Genomic DNA, 27,387 nt, shown 5'->3' with positions numbered 1-27,387 from the left:
CACACATGGCACTCTGGCATTCCGCTCATTCCATTATAATAAGCCACATTCCCTGGAACACTTCCTCCACTCTCTCACTGCTTGTGGTCCCTGAGTCCCAGAGCAGACACCCCCCCCCCCCCCCGCCCACCCTCCTCCCTCACACCCTCTTTTTCCCTCACCCACCCTCCTCTGGTGCTTATCCCGGGGCGGCTGTGGCTCCCGGCGCAGATAGCCACAAGCAGCCAGTGCTTCCCATTGAGTTATCTGTCCTCATCTGTCGGTCTGTCAGTCACATTTGGTCACTCTGTCCTAGTTGCTCCGTGTATGTAGAGAAGTAAAAAAATAAAAGCAACACATCCAGCATCTGGTGAAGAAAACAAAAACCAGTGGAGGAACAGAGGCAACCTGGAGACACGGACTCCATCACACCCATGAAAGACATGGGAGGAAAGGAAAAGAAGATTTTGGTGATTGCAAATGTGCACCCAGGGTGAGTGTTGTTTCCTTATCACTGCAGGATTTTCGTGGAGAAAGGTGGAAAATCCTTCACCACTGTCATATTCTAATCCCTGACTTAAATAGTAAAAGACACATTTTTGATAGTGACTATTTTTGTTAATGACAAGAAATGCAAAGCAACATTAAACTTGCATGATGACCATGTTTTGAATTCTAACACCTCTTCTCCTGTGGGATCGTTTGCACCAAGTGCAAGATGCCGCTTGTCCAGTTACCCATATGCTGTATGCATGTGCAACAGATTTACTCTCTGGGAAGCTTTGGCTTAAAAACTATTTGAAAAAATAAAAAACAAAACATATATTTTAAATGTAAAGTATAACAAGTCTTTATCCCAAATCTCTTTCTTACACAGTTAAAGGGTTCCCATGACTGTATTTATGTGTAACAATGCAGTAAATTGGGGACATTTGATTAATGAAGTCTACTTAACTTTGTTGCAAAGCAGAAAGCAGGTGTTCTTGCTGTGGACTAAAACGAGAGCACTGCTTTGTTCTTGGCGAAACTGGAAAGTACACTGTGTGGAAGTTCTACGGTTACACTCTGTTACTGCCTGGGTTGCTGAGTAGTTGTCAGCAGGAAGGATTGGAGGGGCTGTGGGCACTGAATATGCCTAATGGGTATCAGATTAGAGTCTGCATACATACTAGGCATGTATACATGAGAAACTGCTGTTTGATTGCACAAAGTCTAATGCGATGGCCGCAAATAGTTTGTGCATTTTTTGAGAAGGCAGTGCTCATATGAACTCCATGCACCTAAAACGCATTTATATATACATGCATGCATATTGTGTATGGCACTTGCAATGGAATGTTGGGGTTGCCTAGGCTCAGTAACAAATTGGCTTCAACCTCAGAGAACCTCCACAGTCCAATGGCAGATCACACCTTGGCTTTAGCGGTGATGAAAGCGTGCTGGCAAGCTGAAAAGGAGAGAATGTCGAGTTTAGATGGAGAAAAATAAACCTGCTGATCACTTGATATTATAGTGTCGGGCGGTCAACTCTTTTAATTTGATGCCTGTTCATTTGTAATGACCGCTGTCCCTTGCGTGTCCCCTCTAATTAAGCAGTGTGGACTGGGATTCAGGTTCAGCATTGCTGTTTCATTTTATTAGTGATCAGCACTGTTGTTGAGTAGCATGTCCTTTAACTGAGGAAATTTAAAAAGCTATGCTTTTTTAAATACTGTATGTTTTTTTAAAAAAAAAACAATTATATATACATATACATACATATTTTTGTTCATTCATTTGGTGTGAGAGAAGGCACAAATATGGTGATTATGGATGACAATATTCGGTAATATTCTATTCTCCATAGACACATACAGACACCTCCCCCACATTCCTATGGTTTATAGGCTTTGATGGCTGTTTCCATGCAGCTACTAAACCAGGACAGCAGAGGCCCCAGAGAGAAAGATAGCAACCTGGGATTGAAGACTGACCATTCCAAGCCACCACCCCACCCCCATTTGAGTCAACTGGCACAAGGCCTTCTATTCTGGCCTAACACTTAAAACAGGTCCCTAATTTGCCCTATTGGTGTTTCTGTGTCATGCCTGCATGATAAAAACACAGCCCAACAGAGCTAGGCCTTAGGTTACCTCCACATGGATGCATGGGTATTTCCTGCATACACATATGCATCCACATGTGGACACAATGCAAGCAAACGGAAGTGCGGCCGACTTTGTGTCTCCTCGCCCCACTTAATGTTATCTTAGTTAAGTGCGACTACAAAGTGTGTGTACCTAGCAGCAGATAATTTCTAGGTCTGCATTTGAAAATTTGCCACAAGAAACACTGATTGTGCAGAATTAGTTCACTGTGACTCAAATCTGCACACGGTGCTTTATTTGGAAAAAGTCGATTAATTCTCCTTCCTGTGCTCCAGTCTTTGAGCTGAAAGGAACCCAAACCTATGTTTGTATTGGACACTATAAAAAGAAAGGCATCCATGTTTTTTAAAGGCGTCCATGTCAGATCTACACTTCACTGCTAAACACATTTTACCTGATTGTAAAAGCGGCTATATATAGATATCCTAGAGTATGTTGTTCCACTAAGGTTATTTATGAATGGCCCTGTTAGTGGTTTACAGTGATGGGAAACTTTATTACTCCGGGAGCATTTGTGCTGTGGCAATCATTTGAGAAGGCATAAAAGACAGGGAGGAATGTTTTATTGTCACCTGTTGCTACTGTCCCTCACTTTGATTCTTTCCAGCGTCTCCAGCTTGTACTTTGTCAAATTAACCTGTGACAATAAACCTACAGCTGTGTATAGACACAGAGTTTGGCAACAATCCCTAACACAAAGATATAGTTTCACCTGAAAAATACCTCATTTCTGTCTCCTCCTGCTAGTATTGATATCATACATATATTAAAACTTCTTAAAATTTCTTTCAGCCACTATGGACAGTTAATCTGAATAGATTTTTCAGATCTATAGCTTGGGTTTCAAAGGCAGGTTTGGACACTGATGTGTCCTGTTATTACTGTACCCTTGTGGCCAACTTGGCATCATAGGGGGTTTTGAAAGATGCCAACAGTTTTCTGGTGCTGATCTTAACATACACTTGAGGCTTCAAACAGTCCCAAGGGTCTTCATGATTCATTGCTACTTTAAGAGTTATGAGACACATGCAGTTCGTCCTGTCGGTTACATGGAAGGATTAGGATGGAGAAGACAGATAGGAACCTCCCTGCCATGTTATAGAAAGGGATTACTAAATGCCGCCAAGCTAAGCAAACATACACAAACTACAGCAGTGCTTGGACATGCTCACTGCCAGAGGGTACATGAAACACAGCCGCATCCCCATCCCCAATGCCTTTATGTAATGGGCGGCTGAAACAACAACTGGAATGAGTCAAAGCGACCACAATGGAAAGCAAACTAATCAGTTTTAATTCCTGTCCACCTGGCAACAAGCCTGTTGATAGCTCATGCCTCCTAATGGTTTTACCAAGGGAGGTTTTTTCCATATCTGGTGATAGTGCGCCCCTTGACCTTCACCCTGCACTACAGCGAACCCAAAATAAAGCCCTATAAAATAAACGACCGAAGGGTCAGCCTGTCTGGCAGAGCAAACAGGACAGGCAAGGGCTGTTGGCCATCTCAGCACCAGCTGACAGTCAAAACAGGCCCTCTTCAAGATAAATTTGAAGCCACAGGAAGGGCAGTTGGCAGTGTGTCTCACAGTGAGTGGCAGAAATAGTTCTTAGCTCTTAGGCTTGCATACAATTAGTAATATGTAAATTTCACAATGTTCTGTTCATAGGGACTAAAATCCTAATACATTTATGGATTTAGCTACATAGACTCCCCAACAAAACTTGTTTTTAAGCAAATGTGTAAAAGGAAGTCATGGTTCACTGACAAATAAACCATATGCACTTTTACCATATGCACTGACCAAAATTACTGCTATGTGTGGTCACACCTGATTAAAAAGTCATTGTGAAAGCTGGTTCCATGAATCAGTATTATGAGGAACATGAGGATTTTTTCTGCATTCAGCTAAGCAGGAACAAAGTCTCCCTTTCCTTCCTTTCAGGATGTTTTAAATACAATTTATTTTTTTAAAAAGAGGTGCAGACATCTTTATTTACATACTATGTTTCCATTGATTCATCACAGGTGACTCTTTTCTTTCTTTCTCCTTGACTGAGTTTAAGTAAAGTACTAACAATGTCAGGTCGCAGGACATTTTGACGATTCAAATACTTTGCTGCCTATAAATAGAGTGAGCTACAAAAGACAATGAAGCCAGATATGCATTGCGGCTATCTTTCAGAGGCATAGCTTGTAAAAAATTGCACTTTATAGGACGTTAATTTTGAGAAGCGCCTCAGCAAAAGGCTGCAGGTACAGGATGTTGTCCATTGTTTGCATGAACTGCAGTTATGCAGTTGTTCTTTGTTCTTTGTGCTCCACTGCTAACTGCCGTCCTCATCACGAGTATAAATAGTCATTTAGTGCTGAAATGTAGATTTCAGCGAATAAAAAATCAAGTGCAATGAAGTTATTTGGGGGTTTTTTTTTTATAGTGATGTTGATATATTTTGCCTCTAACTGTTAACGATTGTTTGCAAATTAGTGTCCACACAAATGTTCAAGCTCGTGTCTCATAGAAAGTTCTAGGAGAAGGGAGTACAACTTACAAGTGCACTTTAAAAGTGACATGTTATTTCCTGCAATTCCATGCTACATATGCAAACTTTGTTCAAACATTTTCACACTTTCATCTACCTCTAAGTTTAAATGATCGATTTACCACAAACTAATTCAAAGGTGAACACAGAAATAAAAGAAAAGAATTATACAGTTTAAATATATCTCCGCTATTAACAAATCACCAAATGTAAAAAAAAAAAAAAAAAAAAGGCCAATATAAGAAGCAGTGACAGGTGCATCCATGGCCACTCTTTTGGTTCACTGAAGCTGAAATCCTATCCTGAGAAAGCCTCTGATGCTGAGGAACAACTCTGGCTGTTACACACAGGTTGCATTAGAGGTTTATGCACCATGCTGAAACTACAGCCACTCTCTGGCCTCTGTAATTGTCAAGAGGAGCTGGAACATTTACACTCTAGAGGTATAAATATCCCCAGTGATCTTCCATGACTCCCCTAGAGGCTCAACAGGTAGAGCACAGCAGAAAGCCAGCTGTCGCTAGCAGGCGTCAGAGTGGATTTCTCCACCACATCATCAGTCATCTCATTTGGATCTGACATACTGCTTCCCACTGCAGGCCTGGATCAAAGCGTATGGGATGTACAGCTATTTCAACAGTGTAGATTAGAGCGAGCAAGAGTATATTGTTAAAACTGAGGTATCAATCCTTTTGATAATACTTGTGACATTACTACAGAAAAATCAATTCATTGAACAGAACTGCTGTCTGTCGGTTTATATTTACATGATCTTTGCATCATAAGTTTTCAGGTATCTAGAGTCACAGTGGTGGCGTTTTGTGTCCACCTTGGCTCAGTTCTAATTCGAAATTTCTTTTTTAATCATATTCCGTGATGGATGATTTTAACATGATATCCTAAACGTAGCCTAGATTTCAGCTGTGTGATTGTGCATTTGCGCATGTGTTTTATGTGCTTCTGTCTGTCAGCTGCCCTTCAGGAAAAAAACAAACAAAAACCCCCTTTGCCTGTTGATGAATGATTTGCGGATCCAGTATCTCATATCAGGGGACATCAGGAAGAACAGGCATTTAAATATTTTACATTTCTCAGAGCCTCCATTAGCAAACTAGTCATGAAAGCCCCGCCCCTGCTTGCATGGTTCTGCCAAAGGTTTCTTCCTGTTAAAAGGGAGTTTTTCCTTCCCACTGTTGCCAAGTGCTTGCTCAAAGGGGGTCGTGTGTTGGGGTTTTCTCTGCATTATTCTGTGGTCTTATTCTTGCATTATAAGTTAGCTTGAGGTGACTGTTGTTGTGGTTTGGACCTATATAAATACAATTTAATTTAATCGAACTATAATTTTACCAAAAAAATAATTACCTATACCTGTATGTGGTTTCAAATTTGATTTTCATTGATGTTAGTCTCTCAGGAGGTGGTGAGGAATGAGACCCAGGTTATTATTGTCTTTACTTTACAATAGAATGAACCCTAAGATGACTGCCATTGTGATTTAAAGCTACACAAATATAAACTGAACTGAATCTTTTTGTGTTGATCGCTAAGACTAATAATTTTAACAGCAGATTTTATCGAGTGGGTTCGTGATTGGTTGTCATAATTTCAGGTCGGACAAGAAGACTCCCTGTAACGAGTCCCTTTCTGCTAAGAAAAATGGAAAACCTCCTCCATCAGCTGTACCGCCACCGATACCCATGTCTCCCATTGTTGAAAAGATGGAGGGACTGAAGGCCATCCGCAACCGCAGCAACAGCCTCCGCCTGGGCCGCCTGGCCTTCTACCGACACCTGGAGAAGGTGGAGACCATGCGCTGTTTCTGGGAGCTCAAACATGTGGAGCTGGAGGGAAGAAACCAACAGGTAATATCCACTCGTTTTACACTCCTCGCTGTTATTGTTCACACATAACACTGAGGTTTGTAATCGGGTGAATCACTGATCTGGATTTGGATCACTTAGTGTTGTTGTATTCATGTGGACACATTTAATCTAATCGGCTTAGGTAAAAGGTTCTCTATTCACTCCTGATTCAACTGACAATTAAATATCAGCTTCTCAGACACTATTCTAGTTCACAGCGCCGCGTAGAAGGCGTAGCATGCATTGACTGGGGTTCGCATGCAAGAGGCCTTGACAGGTGGAGTACAGCAAGCTCACTAGAGGGCGCTGCAGGTCTATTTAATTTTTTATTGCTCACTTGAACCTCCTCAACTCTGCCCGTCTCTCACACATACAGTACATAAAACCACACACTGAAATGAATCTGGCTCTTGACAGGATACAGCTCCAGTTGCCACAAGATGGCAACCCTGGACTACTTTGCTCTGCTTATTTAGAAAGTGAATACATACTTCTAGGTTTGATCGCTTTATGGATATGAGCTACCATCAATGTCAGTATCCATATGCTTGCCTCTGAGTCAATCTTAGTTTGTCAAAATTCTTTTTTAACTTTAATAACTAGTTATGGTAACACTTTATAATAACTACACACTATAAAGCATTAGTAACGTATTAGTAAATGCTTCATTCAGTATTTACAAAGCAGCCTTTTTAAAAAGCGGCAGACTGTTGTGTGTGCCACAGAGGCAACTGGTTAAAGTCCACATGTAAAGAAATTATTTGTGTTTATTTACATTGTACAGCACTAAAATGCAAACGTCCTCCTCCCTCCATTATTTGTCTATTCCAGCTGTTTGCTAAACTCTTTTAGATGCTGAAAAGAGGCTACACCAGTGCATTACACAAGCAAGAGGACAGAGAACACAAACAAGGGATAAAATGTGAAAAATTAGTGTGCCAGGACAACTTATAACTAATAAAAATGTAAAAGAATAATAAGAGAAAAGGATCATGAGGTACAGGTGAACTCAATAAGACTCTAACAGGGGCATCAAAAAAAATGAGGGAAAACAATAAAAATACAGAAGTACACTGAAAAAAAGGCCATGTTCGATTTACTTGATTCAATAGTGGACACCGGTTGCACACAAATGTTTTGCTTTGGCAGAAACTTAAACAATTGAGTTCAATCAACACAACTTTTTCATATTCAATAAACCTGTGCATTTTGTGTTCATAAAACGCGATTGAAACATGTTTAGATGAAGTAAGTTGAACTCTTGGAATATTTTAATCCTTCACAATTTTGTCATTTTATTTCAACACTATTCAATAACTTTTACCCCAATACTACTTGGTCACTTAAATACTACATGTTCTCTTCTTATTATGTAATGTTCAACAAAGTCTAGATCCTGGTTACCATAAAAATTGAAAGGATGTACAACAACTACCATCCTCCTATCTTTATCCTGGTTGCAGGGGGGCTGGGAAATAACCCTGAAGTGATAGGTTACAAGGCAGGGTACACCCTGGCCAACTCATAAGTCTATCACAAACAACCATTTGCACTTACATTGACAGGTAATTTAGAATCACCAATTAACCTAACTCTAACAACTGCATGACTTTTAACTGTGGGAAGAAACCAGAATACCCAGAGAGAAACCAGTGCAAACTAGCCAGACTGTGGATTTGAACCCAGGATCTTCTTACTGTGAAGCAGCAGCACTAACCACCATGCCACCAATCCAGACTTAACAAAAGCAGGAAAGCTATGATTTCAAGGCTTGATGCAGAATTTTTTTGTACGTTTTTGTCCTTGACAGGTTAAACCACAATAAATAGCGATAGCATACACGTGGTGTGTGTGTAATCGTCTGCCTCTTATAACTCCAGTGATTTTCCTGCAGTTTGACATCTCGTTCGATCTTGTGAATTTCATGAGATCAGCAACTAACCACTCTTAATAGATTGTATCATGTCATCTCAACAAGAACAAATTAAGTTGTTGAATTTCATACAGATCCTTCATGATTTAATTACGTTTATAGAAACATGATATTATTGTGTTTAAATTACAAGTTAGACTTTTTTAATGTAACAACCACCCAATTTGCTCGATTTGACTGAGATGGATGCCTTCCTGAAACCACGATCCAAAGCGTACGAGACTGAAAGTTATTGACTTACTTCACTCGAACATGATATGAACAATTTAATCTAGCCTCTCTGCATATCATGTAGTTTCTACACTATATAGTTACACTTAACTTTAAAGCATGAGGCACTTATGTTAAATACACGCAAGATGTTTACGTAAATCCAAGAGTTGGCCAATCCCTTTTTTTTCAGTGTAAGGTGAGGCAAATATAGAAGGAACACAGTAGGCACGACAAAAAAGAGAGTAAGAAACAAAGAACTAAGACTTTATGACAGAACCCCAGACTGTGAGAACTGCATGGCAATTTTTGGCAAGACTAACAGAGTATAGAGAGTCTGATAATGTGCACTACCTAATGATGCCTGTTATATTTTATATGTTACATTTTAAATCTTAGTTGGAGATTTGGTGGTAATGGCAACATTATTTCTGCCAGTTTTTGCTTTTCTCAGGAGAATATTATTACACACACACACACACACACACACACACACACACACACACACACACACACACACACAGGCCTAAAATGACTTTTATGTTTGTACCAGCGTACTTTTTGAGCCAGTTTAAAGGTAATAAAAGGCAAATTAAGAATACACTATACCTGTGATGGGATAAAATCTATACACAACAATGCTCCACAAAAAGCTGTCTCTTAGGAACAACTGTATGTTGTTGTAATATTGCAGGCTAGTTTCCAGATTGACCGGCATCATTACCAAATGCTGACCCTTCTGCCCCTGATCTCTTTGTGCAGAGGTTCTCCTCATAATCCCACTGGGGAATATTTGTCCTCCCAGGGTTCCTGCTGAGCAACATCTATGACCCCTTAACCCCCCCAGCTGTTGTTGCTTGTTAAATCAAGCTTGCCTTAGAGTGCTGCAGTGAAGAATCTTCAATATTATGTGAACACCTGTAAAGTCCTTTGTCTTTCTGAAAAGGTTCATTCTACGCTTTTGTCACACTGCTGAAGAAAATTAAAGATTTTGACAAAGAGGACAAGAAAAAGTCTCAATATTTCTTAAAGAAACATTTAGAAGCACCAAAGTAAAATATTCTTAAGTCTGGAGTTTTAACGCTGGAGCTAAAAACAGAAAAAGCTGAAAACAGTGAAAACAGCAAAATAAAACTTTACACAAAAAAAACAAACATTAATATGTTCCACTATCACAAATCTATAAAGATAGGCAAGCATGAGCATGATAATACAATACACACGGTTGACTGATCAACACTGAGTGTGAGCAGCTCTATAAAATTCTTGGCAGTTTGCTGAAGCATTCAGGTGTGTTAACACAATGCTACAGTCTTTGCAGGAGTTCACATCCCAGCAACTTCACCCAAAGTCAGACTCTGCAAAAAACACAGGAGCTAAATCTGAAAATCTCTCTGCAGGCGGATGTTCAATCCCCCGACTGGAGCGAGCAGCAAACTCTGCTGCACCATAAAACCACCTTTAGCGTGTTATGTTAAAGTTCATGACAGTAAGATAAGAAAGAGTCAGAACAATTCAGTTCCTTCCCATTTTTATTTATAACGGCAAATCACAACAACAGTCACCTCAAAGTGCTTTACACGGTAAGGTAAAGACCCTAAAATTATACAGAGAGATATTATTGCAGGGTACAAACATGCATGGTTTGTTTGGAAGGGTTGCCTGGAGAAAGCCTCTTCTCTCTAAAAAGAACATGGTAACATGGCCTAGGTTTGCAAAGTTGTATCTGAACAAACCACAAGACTTCTGGAACAATGTCCTTTGGACAAATAAGACCAAAGTAGAAATGTCTGACCGTAATGCAGAGGGACACCAAACAGCAGCACAAACACCTCATGCTAACTGTCAAGCCTTAATGATGGAGCTTTTTTGCAGTAACAGGACCAGAGCACCTTGTAGTCAAGAAAATGACCATAAACTCATCTGTATACCAAAGTATTCTAGAGTCAGTTGTGAGGTGTTGCTTTTCTGACAACTGAAACTTGGTCACAACTGGTCACACGACAGAACAAGGTTCCTATGAACGGTAGCAAATCAGCAGCAGAAGGGCTGAAAAAGGAAAAACTCAAGGTGTTGTGATGGCCTGGTCAAAGTCCAGACCTCAATCTGACTGAAACGGTGTAGTTGAACCTTAAGGGAGCTGTGCATATATGCATAAAGAAATAATAAAGTGATACTGAGAAGTTATTGCTGCTAAATGTGGTTATCCAAGCTACTGAACACATTTTTCATAGGACTATGTAGAGTTCCATACAAATATTCCTTTTTACGTGACCTCCAATAAACAATACACAATAATAAAGATGGTCCCCTTTTCCCCTGTCTTTGACTCACTATTGAGACCATAATGCACTTATAAAGACTTCAGCTTCAGCTCTTGTTTTAATGTCACCTGTGCTGTTGACGAGAACGCAAATTTAGCACCACTCAGTTGCAGGTGTTTGTTTCCAGTCATGCATGCTTGTGTAACTGTTTGCAATAAGGTGCGTCTGCAGTGATGCATGCACTTGTCTTTGCCTATATGTGAGGCTTAAGTAGGAAAAAGCGGCTGCCTGGGAGGCAGACTAAAGGGGGCTCAAACATGCATGAAGTGCTGTGTCTGAAGTTAAAGGATACCACAGGGGTCTCACTGACATGCCTGCAGCAGCAGCAGGGACAGCAGCAGGCATCTGATTCTGCGTACAGCAACGACACCCTGAACCCTACACCACCTGTCCCCTTCTCGTCTCAGAGACAGCGTGTTCTCTCCTTTTAGGTCCTGTGGTGGGAGGTAGGGAGGAAGCCGGGTGGAGGGTGAATGGGTGGCTGGGTGGGCGGGTGGCTCGACTCCACAGAAACCCTGTCCTCTTCTGATACCGCTGCAAGCAAACGATTTAGCATTACATGATACAGGAGCCTAGCTATTTCATGAATAAGGCCTGCTGCCTCTTCCCTTGTCAACATCTTGTTGCCAGCAACCCAAGGCGGCAAAGAGCCTGAAATAAGACGGACAGCCCGTGCAGGCAGACAGTGGGGACAGAAAGAGGAAGAGGAAGGCTTCCATCATGGATAACTTCCTAAGGGATAAAGATCTTTGGATCTTAGGCAGTGTGTGTCTGGTGGCCACTTTTCTGTGGCGACGGCTGTGGAAATTATTCTCCACGAAGAAGAGAAGAAAGACTACATCATCTTCAGATGCAGAGGTAACAGAGTGAGACAGTAGTTTAGGTCAATGCAGCTGTGCTACATCTGCACAGGTGAATATGGGAGCATGCATGAGGGTCACTCAATCTAAACAGCACAAGTGTAAACAGTAAGAAATATAGAAATGGGGAAATCTGGCACCGGTCATGTTGTGGAATATGTTAGAGCCTGACAAGCTGCAGCTCTCTATTAAGCAGAAATTAAGTAACGGATGTTGTCACATTATCACTCAGAGTGATGCTGTCTAGAAGCCAGAGTGATGCAATCTGAACAGATTCTGTTTGAAACTGTTAGTGGTGATTGTTACTTTGACCACGTCTCTCCTGTAAAAGAAATTCTTATATCAATTAACCTCCATGTAAAATAAAAGTGAAATGAAAAGAGAAACAAATTAGTTTTAATGATGGTTTGAATAAATACCACAGTAATTAATGTGCATTAGTTAACTTTTAATTTGCACAAACTGATTTTCTGGACTTTCAGATGACTGGCACAATTTCTGTTAGTAATAAAATAACAGATTCTGTTTAATAATGTGCAGCACTGGCACCTGTATGGATTATCTTAAGTGAGAAAGGCCTCCATCCTAAAAGGCACACACTTTGGTGGCTTGTGATAGCAGTAGCCATTGGCACTGCATGCAGGTATTTTGATTATCATATCTTTGCAAAGAAGATCCTAAAATATCTCAGCTCAGCTATGCTGGTGTTATCTGTTGGTAGTGTCTGATTTCACTCCAAGAAGAAGAGTTGCGCTTCTGAACATGTGAACGTGGTCTGCTGACTTGACTGTCTATAAAACCGACCGTTTTATAGACGGTAACTGTAAAGTGGCAGTAAGACTAATCAGCTCAGTTATCTCTGGCATCACTGACATTTTTCATCTGCACTGAGCTTGAACTGCTGACGCCCAGTCAACATGCTGCTTTAATGAAATCCAACAACAACAATAGTATGGAGGCATGTGAAGCCACATTTCATGCCTCTGAAGGCAACGTGTGAGTGTCAGTGGAAAACATAACGTCATCATACATGCGTCAAACACATGTCACCAGGAGTGACATCTAAATTGATATCCAACTGCACTTAACTCCACCACTCCATGCAGACAAGCCTGTGCCCTCCACACTTAAGCATACTGTGTCCTGTAAGCCAGTTTATTATGTTAACATAATCCAGCAGGAATTAAATGTGACCCACTCCCCATAAAGCTGGGTGCTGTGGTGCTTCGGCAGTTAATGTCTGTCAGTGTCAGCTTAATATTTTTATTGCTCTGTCTTCTTCTCCTCACACCGACCGATCACTGTTAGATTTATAGCTCTGCTTATCATTTCTACTACTGTCACAGCAACATTCAAGGTTTTTAAAGCGTTTCATAGCATGTAGGTGTAGCAGGTTAATCCTGTTTAAAAGAAATCTGTCCGTGGTGTTAAAGCAAGACAGCCCTCTGCAGAATAGAAAATATCACTGCACACCTGACTGATATTCAAGCTGGAGGAAAATCCTTTGTTAAAACAAACTCCACTTCATTGTTTTTCTAAACTGTTGCAATGGTCTATTCATGTCAAAGCTCACTAATTTAAATGCATGTGAGAACAGCTTTTCTTTAACCTTGTGTTTGCACAAAAAAGCCAGCCAGCAGAACAAAATAATAAGTAATAAAATAATAGCTACAGACACAGGGTGTATCAAAAAGAACCATCTGATTTCAAAAGGCAAAACTTTCTAAAGTAATGGACAGAAGCTTGCAGTAAATTTGAAAACAAATGGCTGAATGTGACGTTTTACATACAAAACTTACTCTGTTCTCAAGTCATCGTGTCCCGCTCTGGATGCACGGCATTTGTCCCTACTATGGTCAACCTCATCCCATACTTTTGCAAGCAAGTCTGGAGCCACTGGAGCCACTGCTGTTATGATACTTACCGACAACCACGTGAAACTCATGAACTCGCTCCTTTCTCGTGGTGCGTGATTCGATCGTTACCGAACACCCAGCCAACCCAATTAAAGTACTTTGAAGTTGGATGATTCTTTTTCATAGACTCTGTATTATGGTACAGTATGTAAAATATCACCACCCAATGTCAGTAGATTGCTGACTGCAGTAAGTTGTTTTCTTACTGTGAAAGATCCACGACAGACTCGACCACTCGTTCATGCTTTTCAGCATACGTTTATTAACTACAGTTGCTGTTACACACGGCTATAGCCCTGCAGATCACTGCCGGACACATACCAAAAACAACCACAACAGTCAGTCAGCACAGACGTTAAGCCGGCTAGGCGTGATTGCGGATGCCGTGCAGGTGCGTCCGCCTCACCTGCAGGCACCGCAGACCACGCCCCGCCACACTTACCCAATTCAAGTGCATAATCCCAGCTATGTAGGCTTCTTTAGTGAGTGCAGGCTGTCAGTCTTCTGTTTGTCTCAGCTGTCAACATATGTCCACATCTATTTACTTTTGGAGTTTGATACAAGTAAACGAGTCAGTGAATTTCACCTTTGTCAAATAACACTGATACTAAGGACATCGAGAACCTTTCTGTTGGTAAGCACTTCTATTTTTGCTGCTGTGTTTTAAGTGGTCACTTAGTCCAAGAATAAACTCTTGTATGATGTAAGAATGTAATCAAACTGTGTGATTTTTTTTTGTATTCAATCTTAACATTAGCTGACCCACTGTTAGCTTCTAACACCTGCTGTTCTTGATTATCCAGCTCATTGAAAAATATTTGAAGATGGGAGGGTCACATGTCTGATGTGGTGGGAACAGATAATTGTGACAATATAGGGAAAAAATAAACATGTTTATGCACATTTTCATGTCTTTAGTTAAGAAGATGGGTGGAAATGAGAGAGGAGACAGAGCAATGGTGGAGGAGGAGAAAGACAGAATGAGAAAGAGATGATGAAAATATACATGTACACATGTTCAATCAGGATATATATAGTTTAGTTTGGAAGTGCAATCTGTGGTCTTTAAATTAAAAGTAACTTATGAGACATATGACACCAGGACAGCTGTGATAGTACTCAGGACTCAACCATTTCTCATCCTGTTAACATTTTGTCACCTCATTGTCAGATCTTGCTGTCACTTACAGACAGGTGTGCATAACTAAGCAAGAGATGCACGTACAGTCTTTTGCATTCTCTTTAACATTAAAGGACTAGTGTTGGGACTGAAATGTGGATAAAGCCTTCATCTAGTCTTCAACTGGAGTGTGGAAAAAAGCCTGTTTAACATAACTTTTTAAATTTTCTATTAAACAACAGTGTGAGAGCATGAGACACAAAGAGGAAGGCTTTGTCACACACCATAAACTGAAGAGTCGCAACACTGGTGATGGGTTTTTTTCTCTTCTTTTGCATCATTAACAATACAAAATTGCCTCAGCAGGGAGGCATTTAATTGTTTTAATGAAGTCAAAGTGTTCATGTTTATGTAACTCAGCTCTTTTATCATACTGACTCCCCCAAAGACTCAATGTGTTTTTACACTACAAGCCACATTCTCTCAAACCGTGAAGAGTCCAGGGATCAGCTTTTATGGGTTTAATGTCTTAAAAGACTTTTACAAAAGCAAATTTCAGCTACAATATGCTTGGCTAATGCAATTATGAAATTCCAAATGAATTTGTATAAATATTGGTGTGACAGGTCAGTTTTAGCTGATATAACAGGCAAGTTAAATAATTACCATGACTTTCATGCATTCATCCCTCCATCCTCTTCTGGTTATCCAATTCAGGGTCACCGGGGAGGCTGCAGCCAATCAAATCCAGTATTGTAAGTTTACAATCAAAACCAGTCAACTGAATTTGATAAGATAATTTGAACCGTGGGTTTTTGTATGAGGCTTGTGAAGAGTAAACTGCAGCTTGTGTTAATACATGTGAGTATGACTAATGTGAGAAGGGCTTCTCCAGCTTCAGATTCTCACACTCACATAGCTCAGATAAAATTAGCACACATGCAAATACATGAGGGATAGAGAAGAGCCCATAATGGTTTGAGTCTCACAGTCATCACATGACACAATGAAAAAACACAAAGACATTCAGAACCCAGAGCCGCCTTGTTTTATAGGCTTAATTGACTAAACTGAGCAAAACTACTTTTAGAAATAATGTAAATTCATTTTTTTAAACTACTGTCTTTTATATTGAAAAATATATTTTGACATTATGCCATGTGCAAGTTGGGAAACAGTCATATTTGGTGGATACATAGTCACATGTTTTTCTTTTACTACACTATTGCACTGTATCCTAAAACCAAAAATAGGCTGTTTAAAAAACAGTTTTCAGTTAAACAAGTGCTGGGTATAAAATGGGTTTTGGTGAAACATACCCGTCCTTTTAATTCTTATTTTCTACTCAGAAGTAGACTTTTTTTTCCCAGTTGTTTACTTTTCATTGTCAACAAACATAAATAAATAGACATTACTACGGGCAAAGCTTTGTGTCCATGCAGAGCTCCAAAAGGAGTAATTTCTGTATCCTTTTTCTTTCCTGTTGTATCGCTCTAACACAATGATGATCACTGTATTTCTTTTTTTTATTTCTTTTACCTTTTACATTTAAATATTGAGAGATTTCAGGGTTGTTATCATCAAAATATGGTGCAGACGTGTTAAACTATTTTAGGTTTAAATTTCTTTAGTGTCACTATCAGTAGATGGTAATATTATTGGCATATACATAGAAGTGTGAGTTTATTATGCCACTGCTCTTTGTAATTTGAAGTTTGGACTGGAGAAATCGAATTATTCTTCATCTGGTTATCAAAAAGAGTTTTCTCAATGAAGGCCTTTAAGTAATCAAATTGTTTCAGTACTATGTATTTATGTGGGCTGACCCACATGTTTATTTTGTTGGAAACACTCACTAGTTCATATTTGGCACAGTCACAACTACCAGAGCCATCTGAAAGATCTTTGGCAAGTGTTCTCATAGAGTGTGTATTATTGATGCTAAGTGACAGACTAATAAAATACAGACTTTCACTCCCCAGAACTGAACCCCAGACGTCCTCAGTGATCTGTATACGACAACAGGCTGTTTTATTTCTAAAATAATGCCACAAAAAGCTTCGAAATGCACCACCATTAAAATTTTAGCAAAGAGGTTCAGTACAGTGACTCGATGTAATCACTGGTAGACTGTTAGCACTGCAGTCTCATTAAGAAAGCTTTTCTGTGCCTGCATGGGTTTGCAACTCTCCAGTAAATATCAATGATATGTGTTGTACAGTGTGCAGAAAACTTTCATTGATTCATGCCAAAAATATACAGTACTGAACAAAAGGCTTGAGGCACACCACACACAGTCGGGAACAAAATCACATAATAGCCTAATTTGTTGTGTGAGCTTCAGTGGATTTTTCTTTGTGCGTAGGCTCTGACTCAGGTATTTGGCACCAATTCATTTGGAAAACTTGCTTGACCAGGCCTGAAGCGAAAAAATACTTTGAATGAGAGAAAATACTACTCAAACATTCAAGTCAATTTTCATTATTGTCTTTGGGATCATTTGGATTTGTCGACACATTAGCAGATTAAAGAACAGTAGTTAAAACAACAGCAAACAAGACAGCTTCCCAGCAGTCTTTAAAGCAGGCAGATTTAGAACAACCACTGAAACCTGTCCAAAAAACACAAAAATCTTCATTTGTTATCCCACATAACCCGATTATGAAAAGGACACAACATATGTTTATTTTTTCTATTTTTTCTTTACCTGAGAGTCAAAACAGTTTGAGTAGTCACACTGAGGCAGTCATTATTGAGATCAACAGAGTGCAGCGAACTAATCTCAAGGAAAGTAATGGCCTGTGGTGCCTACAATATAAATGACATATACAACAATTATTCTATATCTATCTCTATATCTTCAGTCAAAACTGGACATTTTGCTGAGCTTTTAGACTGATTAACAGTAGGTGTGCTGCTCTTCTTAAAATAGCAAATGAGTCTGTTTAAAAAGTATCCGATTTTAATCCAGATTATAAGATTTCACCTGAGTTTGCAGCAGAGCACCAGCATTAACAAAATACACAGCAGAGAGAGAAGCATCATCTTAATTAGACTGCTTTATAAAGGATGCATTGGGATGTAAAGAGCAGCATGTAATGAACGGACAAGTAAAATGAGTGTTCATGGGCTCATTATAGCTATTTAATTAAATCAACTAATCAATATGCTAAGCACTTTAATGGAAAATGTTATGCATGTAAAATATGCTGAAAGAGGCAAAAAAAAAAAAAAGGAAAAAAAAATAGCTAATGTTAGTAAGAGAGTGCCAGCCAGCATGGAATTTCATCTCTCAGTAAAACAGATATGCGATTGGACGCTGTGTTTATGATCTGTCACCATGTACAGCAGATCTTCCATGGCAAGCACTGACTATTTGGATTTGTGCGATTAAATGTTTGTACAGGGGCATTAGGTCGGGGATCACAGTAACCAGGGAACAGCTGGGTGCTACACTCTGACAACATGCTTTTGTTTCCAGATTCCCAAGTAGTCAACAGTTGTGTGCATAGACCAGAGACAGTCTATGGCAAAGCCATCCATGATGGGTCTGTGGTCATAGACTTCCATCTAGTGGCAAGAAGACTGAAGTGCAAAATACTTGATTTAAAAATACAGCCACCAGACTTACTTTTACAAACTGTAATTATATGATAAAGATACTGTAATTAAGTATCATATAAAGATTTATCGAGTTGTGAATAACCTCTGACCTCTCCTTCTAGGTCAATAGATTCATCTGAAGGTCCTTCAGTACTATTTAAAAGTATGTTACTGCCCTTGTTTTGTGTAGGGAATTATGTCAAAAAATTATGTCACATATATTAAAATAGGTTTCAACAGAGCAAATAACAAAATCCTCACTTTGTACTAATTTTTACCGCGCTAGGAAAAAAGAACAAAGAAAGCAAAATGAATAGACACAAACTACAATACTGTTCTCTTAAAAGGAAATACTGCCCAGAGAGTGAGCTGATTTGGTGGACGTCTGTGTGCAGTGCATCTTGTTACATTGTTATATGTTACTTTATACTAGTACCTAAAAGATTATAGAATGATAGTGTTGCACATCCTGACCAGATCACTACAGATTATAGAAATCCACTAACATATATCTACAGCAACAGATTTAGGAAGAAGTATTTGTGTTTCTCTTTCACCATTTTTTTTTTTATCTCAGCACTTACTTTGATTAATGTCAGACGTATTTATGCACCAGTGCAAACATGCAGCTTCTACTCTGTTCAGTTCTGTTAAAGAGTTAGGGATTGTGGAGGTCTATCTGAAAATGATGGTGTGGCATCGTAACATTTCCCAGATGTGACAATGTGATGAGATTGGTTTGGACATAAATAGGTTTGGACATCACTTCAGGAATGTGCACGTCTATACATTTACAACTTCTCACATTTAGGGTGAGGGTCACAAGTAGGGTTAAAATATCAATACTACAGTCTAAATATCAGGAGAGCAAATCAATATGCTTTCAGATGTGTGGCTACACGTTGGTGACCTTTTCCTGGATTGTTATGAAAAAACACATGAAAAGCAAAATATCGTGCATTATCGTGGTGATAATGCACGATATGACTTGTCACTTCACTTGGGACTGTGTCAAACAACCCAGCTACACGTGGTCATTTCTAAAGGGCAGCACAGACACAAGATCAAAGACACACAAAATAAGCAAAGAATAACAAACATAATCAAACACATTCAAAGTTGTGGAAAAGAGAATTTTTAGCAAATTGTTTAGAATAAAAAGCATAAAGTTTAAAAAGTTTTCTTCCAAAAATGTTGAACTGACTTTAAAAAAATAAATAAAATTAAGACACAAGTCTACCTTACCCATTTGTATGACACCATCTCTGGACGTATGACGTATCAGATTTGCTGCTTTAATGGTCTACTACTAATCCGTGCTGGTTTTGGGGTTTGTGTGTCTGTGTGCAGCATGTTTTGGGGCATTGAAACTAAAATATGTGTTGGCTTAACTTTTTAGATCCTATCTTACAAAATTGTCTCTGCGTGGCCCAAAGCTAACAGTTAGTGTATGTGATGTGCAATAAGCCTTAAATATCCAATTATTTTGTTTCAATTTTATATGTAGAATATTTCCTTCTATAAACACTGAAAGTATCCCAAAGTAAGAAGTAGCCCAAAAAGTATTGCGGAGGATACTCTAGTGGTCTCCAGATATCCTAATTGCATCAATATGGTTATAGAATTACCTGTAAATACCAGAAGTGTCTCTGGTTCGTGCCTGTGGACTGTGTCTATCTGCATGTTTGCATCATGGAAATGAGCCCGAGCCCATTGCCAGCACTTCAGTAAGTGTGATTTCTGTACGAGAAAAGTTTTGATATAATAAATCTAAACCATTAGTTTTTAGTTTTGCATAAAATGGAATGTGATACAGTTTTAATATTTGACATTTGTGCGATATCACTCAGGGTTATACATTCTGTTTAGTATGTAACACATCCGCATGCTGATCCTCGCTACCCCCTGCACCACAAACACGCTTCACGTACACACAAACTTTTCTGACGTAATAAAGCACCTCTGTTCTATGAAGAGAATTTTTTCCTGTCCCGCTGAGGTCTCAGGCTGCTGAGAGCTAAATCTACCATCTGGTTATCATGGCAGCTAAACTGTGGAAAGAACAGACTGTCATCGGCCAGTGGTGACACATGAAGGTTTGACAGATAGAAAAGCAGCAGGTGGAGCTGCGGAGATAATATGTGTACTTGTTCCTATTGGCATCTACTCGCCAGACTTATAAGGTCTATCAACAATGGAAAAATTGTGTCATTAAACGCAAAATGTTACATAACCTCCTCACCTCTGCTGAACAGATCACTACAGCTTTGCATGGTGCAGGTTTAGCAAAACTTTAGTTTCAAATTGAGTCATGTTGCTCCCAATGACTAAATCTCTAATAGGAAACTGTAAGGAAAAGTGTAGATTGTGCAAAATATGTTGAAATTTTCTTTTTCAAATGTACAACTATAAAGAGACGGTATCTGGGGTTGGCATACTTTAGCTTGTATGCAGGGCTGAAATAGCCTGTATGAAGGTTTTTCCAGAATTTCAAAGTAAAACCTCTAAGATAATAAAACTTTTAAATTCCTGTACTGTAAGGCTAACTCACAAAAGTTGTGTGCAATAGGTTTCTTTTGCACTTTCTAATTGGTCAAAATCCATTCATTCATACTTTTTTTAATTTAGTCAAGCATTTTTTCCACACAGTTGGGCAGCCATCATATGTACTCTCTCTCTCTCCAGAGATCTAATGAAAGGTAAAAATGAAATTTGTGTGAAGAGTGTGCATGTGGTTCGTTGTTGTTCAGGTCAGGCACACTGCTGGGTTGATGAGCACCCCCTCTCTGAATGCAACTGTCTTTGGTCTCAGTAAGGCAGCGTGGTATGAGTCATATTGATGGTATGGTGAATCTTATGTGGTTAGGGATGCCATTTGGGAGGGAAACCCTGGATGATGCAGGGGTCCCGGAGCTGGACCAGCGCCCTGGAACATGCCAAAGCTCAAAGAGCCGTCACTGAGCTGCTGTTGGTGGGTCCAAAATGTCTCGTCTATATCCCATCCACCCTTCCTAGTCTATTTAGATAGGAGGCACCAGTTTAATCCACAAGTTCTAATTCTTCCCATCTCCTTTAAAACACTCGTCTACCTGACCCAAACTGCTTTTCAAGGACATCAGTATGGAAACAATTTGAAACAAAATATAGAAAAGGCATGCATGAATCTACTGACACATGCACATTTATATTTTGCTGTCATTTTGAGAAACTGAAAACACATTTTAGACCTTTTTTTGTGTTCTAGTTTATAAATAAGCAGGCTCAGAAAAAATGTTTGTCTCAAAAATATGAAAAAATGCATCACTTAAGTAAATTACCTACTTACCATGTCCCGCTTAGTTTCAGCTTTCCCTCGCCAAGCTACAGCATTGTTAAATATGGACCAGGTTTACCACAACAGCAGCCATCCCAAGGCGTGCATTTGTTGTGTGTGACACAGTCTATAATTGTGGCTCTGGGAGTGATAATGGATTACTGGAAAGCCCACGGCAGTAGAATAAGCATTATAAATTGTCTGTGTCTTCCTGCTGAGTAATTCTATATGCGGTGAGAGTGGCTAGGCTGCGTCAGCCTCATTCCCAAACTGTGCTCCTATACCACACAGCCTCTCCTGTTACCATGTAACCTTTTCTGACTAGGGATTTCAGAGCTTGTCTGACAGGGTACAGTTAAACCTTCCACCAGACCAATCTACCAGCACTCTGCTCCTACCCTACTGGCTCTGCTCTCCCTACTGAGTCTGTGTGGAGATTTATTTAGCCATCTACTGTCTCACAATTTGTCCCCACAAAAGGTAGTTGTTATGGAGTATGCAGTGATTCAGAGCTGACCGATATAAGGAAATCAGGAAATAGGGAAAAGGAAGATACATTCATATAAAATAGTGTACTGTTTACTCCCTTTATACTTATATATTTCTAAAACCAGCACAAGATACTGCTGAGTATATGACAGTATAATATAATCTGACTTCTGATGGAAAGAAAAAAATTTTTTTTCATTTTTTGTTGTAGCAGTATTGTTTTGATCTGCAAAAATGTTGTTGTTGTTGCCTGTGTAAAAAATGTTTAGTGCTGTTAAAATGTATCTGGTCTGGGTTTTTTTGTTACACAAATAGTAGCTTTGAAAAAGATAAAGGTTTCACACAATGCAATTATGACCACAGAGCAGCATATCACATTTGATTTTTATTTCATATAAAATGTCATGGCATTCCTATTTGAGTATTCTCAAATGTAAATCAAAAAGACCGCAGTGGCAGGAAATGTCTGTGTAACCTCATATTCCTTTAGAAACAATAAACACTGTCAACATTCTCCATGGTGGCATGGCAGCAACTCGCTGAGCTTGGGTGAGGCAAGGATCTTGGAAGGAGAGATGGAGGAACCGAAAGAGACCGCTCCTGAAAATAATCATTTTTCCTGAGATGCAGCGTTTTTGTGCGTATGTGGCATTTTAATGGCAACAATTCTTTTGAGTCAGGACATGTGTGTGTTTGTCTGTCTGTGTGTGTTTGCTATAGTTCATTGTTTAGTAGCTATGGCTAAGTGCAAAACTTTCTGACGTTTTTCAAAAGAGATGCTTTAGATCGGTGCTCACTTGCTGTAACATATATAGTACTGAAGTTTAACGAAAGTACTCATATAGTCAGAGCATCTTACTTTAAAATGAACACCCAGTAAAAACAGAACATGTTTTAATTAATTAAAGACAACAAAAATAAAAAGAGCAAGTGAAAGAATGGTGGCCTTGCCATCTGGCATATTAACTATAGTGTCATTCATGAATGAGTTCATTAAAAATGAACTCATTCATGAAGGAATCCTGACTGGATTTTCTTTAACTAGATATTTTCGAAATTGTTTTCACACAGTGACTTTTGATCACCAAGTTCTTCCCTGAGTCCAAGTTATCAGCAGAACTCCTGAGAAATACCTTTATGGAACAGGCCGTTGATACAGAGACATAAAAACCTCTTAGTGGTTGAATCTGTGGTGTTTAGTTTGTGGTGTTTCAAGTGCAAAACTATGGTGGCCCTGTGAGGCCAAATGTACTGCACCTTCAGAAAGCACCACCAAATGGGAAAATGTTGCAAAAGCACATAAAGCATACATCAAAAGTTGAATAAAATAGAATCAAATTATTAAAAAAATCTCAAAAAGCACAACAGAAGTGTTTTGGGGGACACAAAGGTGTGACGGACCAGCTCCTGAAGTGACAGAAACCAAAACACTGCACTGAGATAGTGAAAGTATGAAGGAGAGGATTCACCAGTGCTGTGAAGGAGAAAAAGATGGAAAGTATTGTGCATGCATCTTTTTCTCCCTCATATAATATTTTTGTCGTGTTTTGTGATTATGTTTTTTGTGAGTTCAGGCTCCATTTTTTTCTATGTCCTTTGTGTTTTATACAACTTCTGTTGTGTTTTATGTGCTTTTGCAGTTGTTTTTCTTATAATTTCAGAGTTTTCTTAAACTGTTTGACCTCTTAGGGCCACCGTACAAAGCAATTGCTATAAAAAACAGATTTTTCTATATGTTTACTTGCAATAATCCACTTTAGCATGAGAACTGTTTCTGAAGTTTCACTGAATATCATTTTAGACCCTGAATAATTACAGTATTTTATCTTTGATTAACGTCAAACAGAGGCTTTGAAATAATCTTTATAAAGCAGTGTAGTGTGAAAACTCTTTCCCTGATTACTGATCTCCTTCAGTAAGGAAACATGTATTTCAACCAAATGTTTTGCATTCTGTCTGCACTTGCACCGTGTCCTTTATCATTCTCACCTTCAATAGTAAATAGCCACTGGGGATACAAGTGTTAACCTTGACAGCTGATGAGCTGTCCGTACTTGGAAACAGCGTGAGGAGCAGAGTATAGGTCAGGTTTTTCCGTTGTTGACAAATGGGTGCCAGTATATAGGCGCCAGCGCTTTGTCGCTCAGCCCACTCCAGATAGACTGTACTGAGATGTGGAAAAGTTTGAGGTCAATGTGCAGAGTCACGTCTCAGTAGGTGGGCCTGTTCATGAATATGAACTCATGTGTCAGCGACAGTGTGCATGTCTGTCCTCTTTAATTCTGTACAGCAACACAATTCTGTACAGCAACATGTGCAGGAAGTTTCCTCTCCCACAATCCCCTTCTCCTCTGCATCAACAGATCTTAGGTGTCAGTTGGATCACCTGTTTCCTGTTTTCCTCCCGTTGTCTTTGTGTCCCTCACGGTGCGTGGACAGCAGGCTTATATTGGGAACCTCTGAAGTTCTTTCCACTCGGTGGCCTCCAGATGAAACCAAACCCTTTTAACTTTTACTCAACTTCTGTCTTTGACCAGTGTTGGCTCAGAATTAGTGAGCTGTAAAATAAATGATGACTTTTAAACTCAATGAACAGCAAATATAAAAATCTTTAATATTCATATTTAACCATAAGTAAAATATTTAACCATAAATACAAAAATGCATCAATACACTGCAGAAAGATAGAAAACAGTCTGCTAAATATTCAGAATGGGGGTAATTTGGTAAAATTTAAATGGCTCCTCTCTGCTCCTCTGAGTGAAACAAGTTAGTTATAAAAAGCGATAAACAGATAGTATTTTGCAGTGTTCAGAAATAATCTCAATCCTCTTTAATTTGTAACTTTTTTACCACTTTGCACATGCTGGCATCTCTCCTTCAATCTTGTTACAATGTGAAAAACAAAATGAAAATGTGATTAATGGTGTAATGTGACTAAACCTGCTGAAAAATGGCACGGGCTCTTCAGATTTAGAGATCTTATGTTTTTCTTTATTGGCCCTAAAATATATTTGTTTATCTTGCTTTTTACAGCATCATATTTAGTTCGGCATTCTTGGGATTCTAACACCCGACTGTAGGGCTTTTGAAGTATCTCAAATGTCACATAGTGACCCTCCCCAGCATCCCCCACTGTACACTCGAGCCCTCAGCTCTTTTCACTGGCCACCGAGTCCCTTACGTCCACGGGGGTGTTGCACTGTAATTGGGAGAACAGCCATTTGCTATTCTTAAAACTCAGCTCGGTGGTGAAGGATTGGGAGAGAGCTATCTGTTGTCCCTCCAGTCCTTTTAACTTGCCTGCAGCTTTGTCTGGCACTATGTTTTTTGTGCTAGTTGAGACTTTGTGAGAGTAACTGGAATTTAGATTAAGTAAACGCTTTTTATTAGATGCCACATTTAGGTCAATCATGAGCTCCAGCCTTGTTAACTCTTTAGCCAAGGTTTATGATCCAAACCCTCTTCACGGGCAGAAGCCAGGTGGAAGGAAGCTTTCTCTAAATGGATCAGACAAGTCTCAGGCTGCTTCTTCCTCTTCTTCATCATCATCCTCTTGCTCTCCTCATGATGTTGCCCTGCGAGCTGTGGAAAGTCGAATGGACTTCCTGAACTCTCAGATGGAGCGTTTGCTCAACATGCAGCAGACCGTGTTGATCAAGCTGGATGGCCTGTCGCAGGATGTCAGGGGTATGGGTTTGGATCTAGCTTCAATACGTGAAGAAAGTCATGGAAAAAGACGTGGGTCTGGGGTAGAATCAGTATGCAGGCAGCTGCATGGGGCCGTGGAGAGGGCCAGCGAGCACATGGAGAGTCAGGGACACAGGTTGGAAGGGGTGGAGAAACTGGTGGAGGGCACCCAGCAGGTGATAAGCTTCATCGGTGAGGTGGTAAAGAGCTCCAGGTTGGTGGAGTTTCTGTTCAAACAGCCTGGACGGAAAGCCAACAGGAAGGTGAGAGGTTTAAAAAACACCATGAGCAAGTTTTCCACTAGAATCTAGCAAAAGCACTTTTAAAGTTCTTTTCCATCATTTTTATCTGCGCTGTTGAACATGGCAGTGAAAATAAACGGTCTTACTGTATAGTGAGCATGGTTGCATTGGTATCCTCTTGACTGAATGTATTCATATTGTGTATATGTGACAGCTAAAAGAGCTTTTAAATGGCAACGGTTTTTAAAACTCTGCCGTTTAAGTCCTGTGAATTTAGATATGACTCCTATGTGGCTGGTCTTGGCTCTGCTGTACCTGCTGCAATGTTAAGTGATTTTCCATTGAGACTGTGATCGGCCTCCGAGGTGTAAATGATTAATGTCGCAGTGGTTATCTTTCCCAGACCACGTCTTTATCAGCTCGCACTGCAGCTGCACAGCTTCAGTCCAACAGTCATCAAGTTCTTAATAGTTCTTAATGTCATGATTTATTAGAGAGACTCACGTCCCAGTGCTGTAACCAAATATGAATACATGTTACAGATGTGTAACACATGTAACATATATTGTATAGTTCATGCATTCATATAATCTATAGTTAAACTGCTGATTCAGAAGCTTTTTTTAGATACAGGGTTAAGGAGACAGATTTATTGCACCATATGGCGACTGTCAGATATACTGTATGTAGGGATAAAGTGAATATTTCTCTTTTAAAGTGTGGAACTGATTCGAGTGATGTGTTCAACTGCTATATTGGAAATGCCACACATTTCCTCTTTGCCCAGAAGGAGGCATCTGCTGAGCAAGACATCAATACACTTGAGTTATGAGGGAAAACCTTTGCAATAGAAACTGAGACTGCTTTGAAGCTTGTTGTCACATTATTGCACGAATGGAAATATCTACATCTATCAGCAATTTTCCTTTCTATGAGAAGTTTCCACCTAGTGCAGGTTTTGTCCCACTTTTGAATGTTACACACAATGTCTAAAACCTGATCTTTCTTTCCTCTGTTACCATCCAGGCAAAGGATGATAAGGAAAAAGCCAAGCTGAGCCTGAAAGGTTTAAAGGCCCAGAAAAAGAGAAAACCGCAAGAAACGTCAGGTAAACTCGAACAAGATATTACACAATCTACAATCACAAGTTTATGCAGA

At 39.5% G+C, this 27,387-nt stretch overlaps 1 protein-coding gene across 3 annotated transcripts in view; it reads left to right on the top strand.

Moving 5' to 3' along the window:
• The first annotated feature begins 201 nt into the window (after positions 1–201).
• mylk4b (myosin light chain kinase family, member 4b) overlaps positions 202–27,387 on the top strand; it is a 35,077-nt gene continuing 7,891 nt past the window's right edge. Inside the window, exons 1-3 of one of the 3 annotated variants that reach the window (XM_005462046.2) lie at positions 202–472; positions 6,277–6,529; positions 27,256–27,337. In XM_005462046.2, coding sequence (XP_005462103.1) covers positions 414–472; positions 6,277–6,529; positions 27,256–27,337 — 394 coding nt within the window. In that variant the 5' untranslated portion in view covers positions 202–413. Of the gene's footprint in view, positions 473–6,276; positions 6,530–11,551; positions 11,855–25,006; positions 26,251–27,255; positions 27,338–27,387 lie in introns of those variants that run through there. The other 2 variants (XM_013265370.3, XM_005462045.4) reach the window with 2 other exon arrangements.

Source organism: Oreochromis niloticus, linkage group LG17 (assembly GCF_001858045.2).
Source record: "Oreochromis niloticus isolate F11D_XX linkage group LG17, O_niloticus_UMD_NMBU, whole genome shotgun sequence".
Taxonomy (NCBI): domain Eukaryota; kingdom Metazoa; phylum Chordata; class Actinopteri; order Cichliformes; family Cichlidae; genus Oreochromis; species Oreochromis niloticus.
This window is presented reverse-complemented; position numbering and strand designations above follow the sequence as displayed.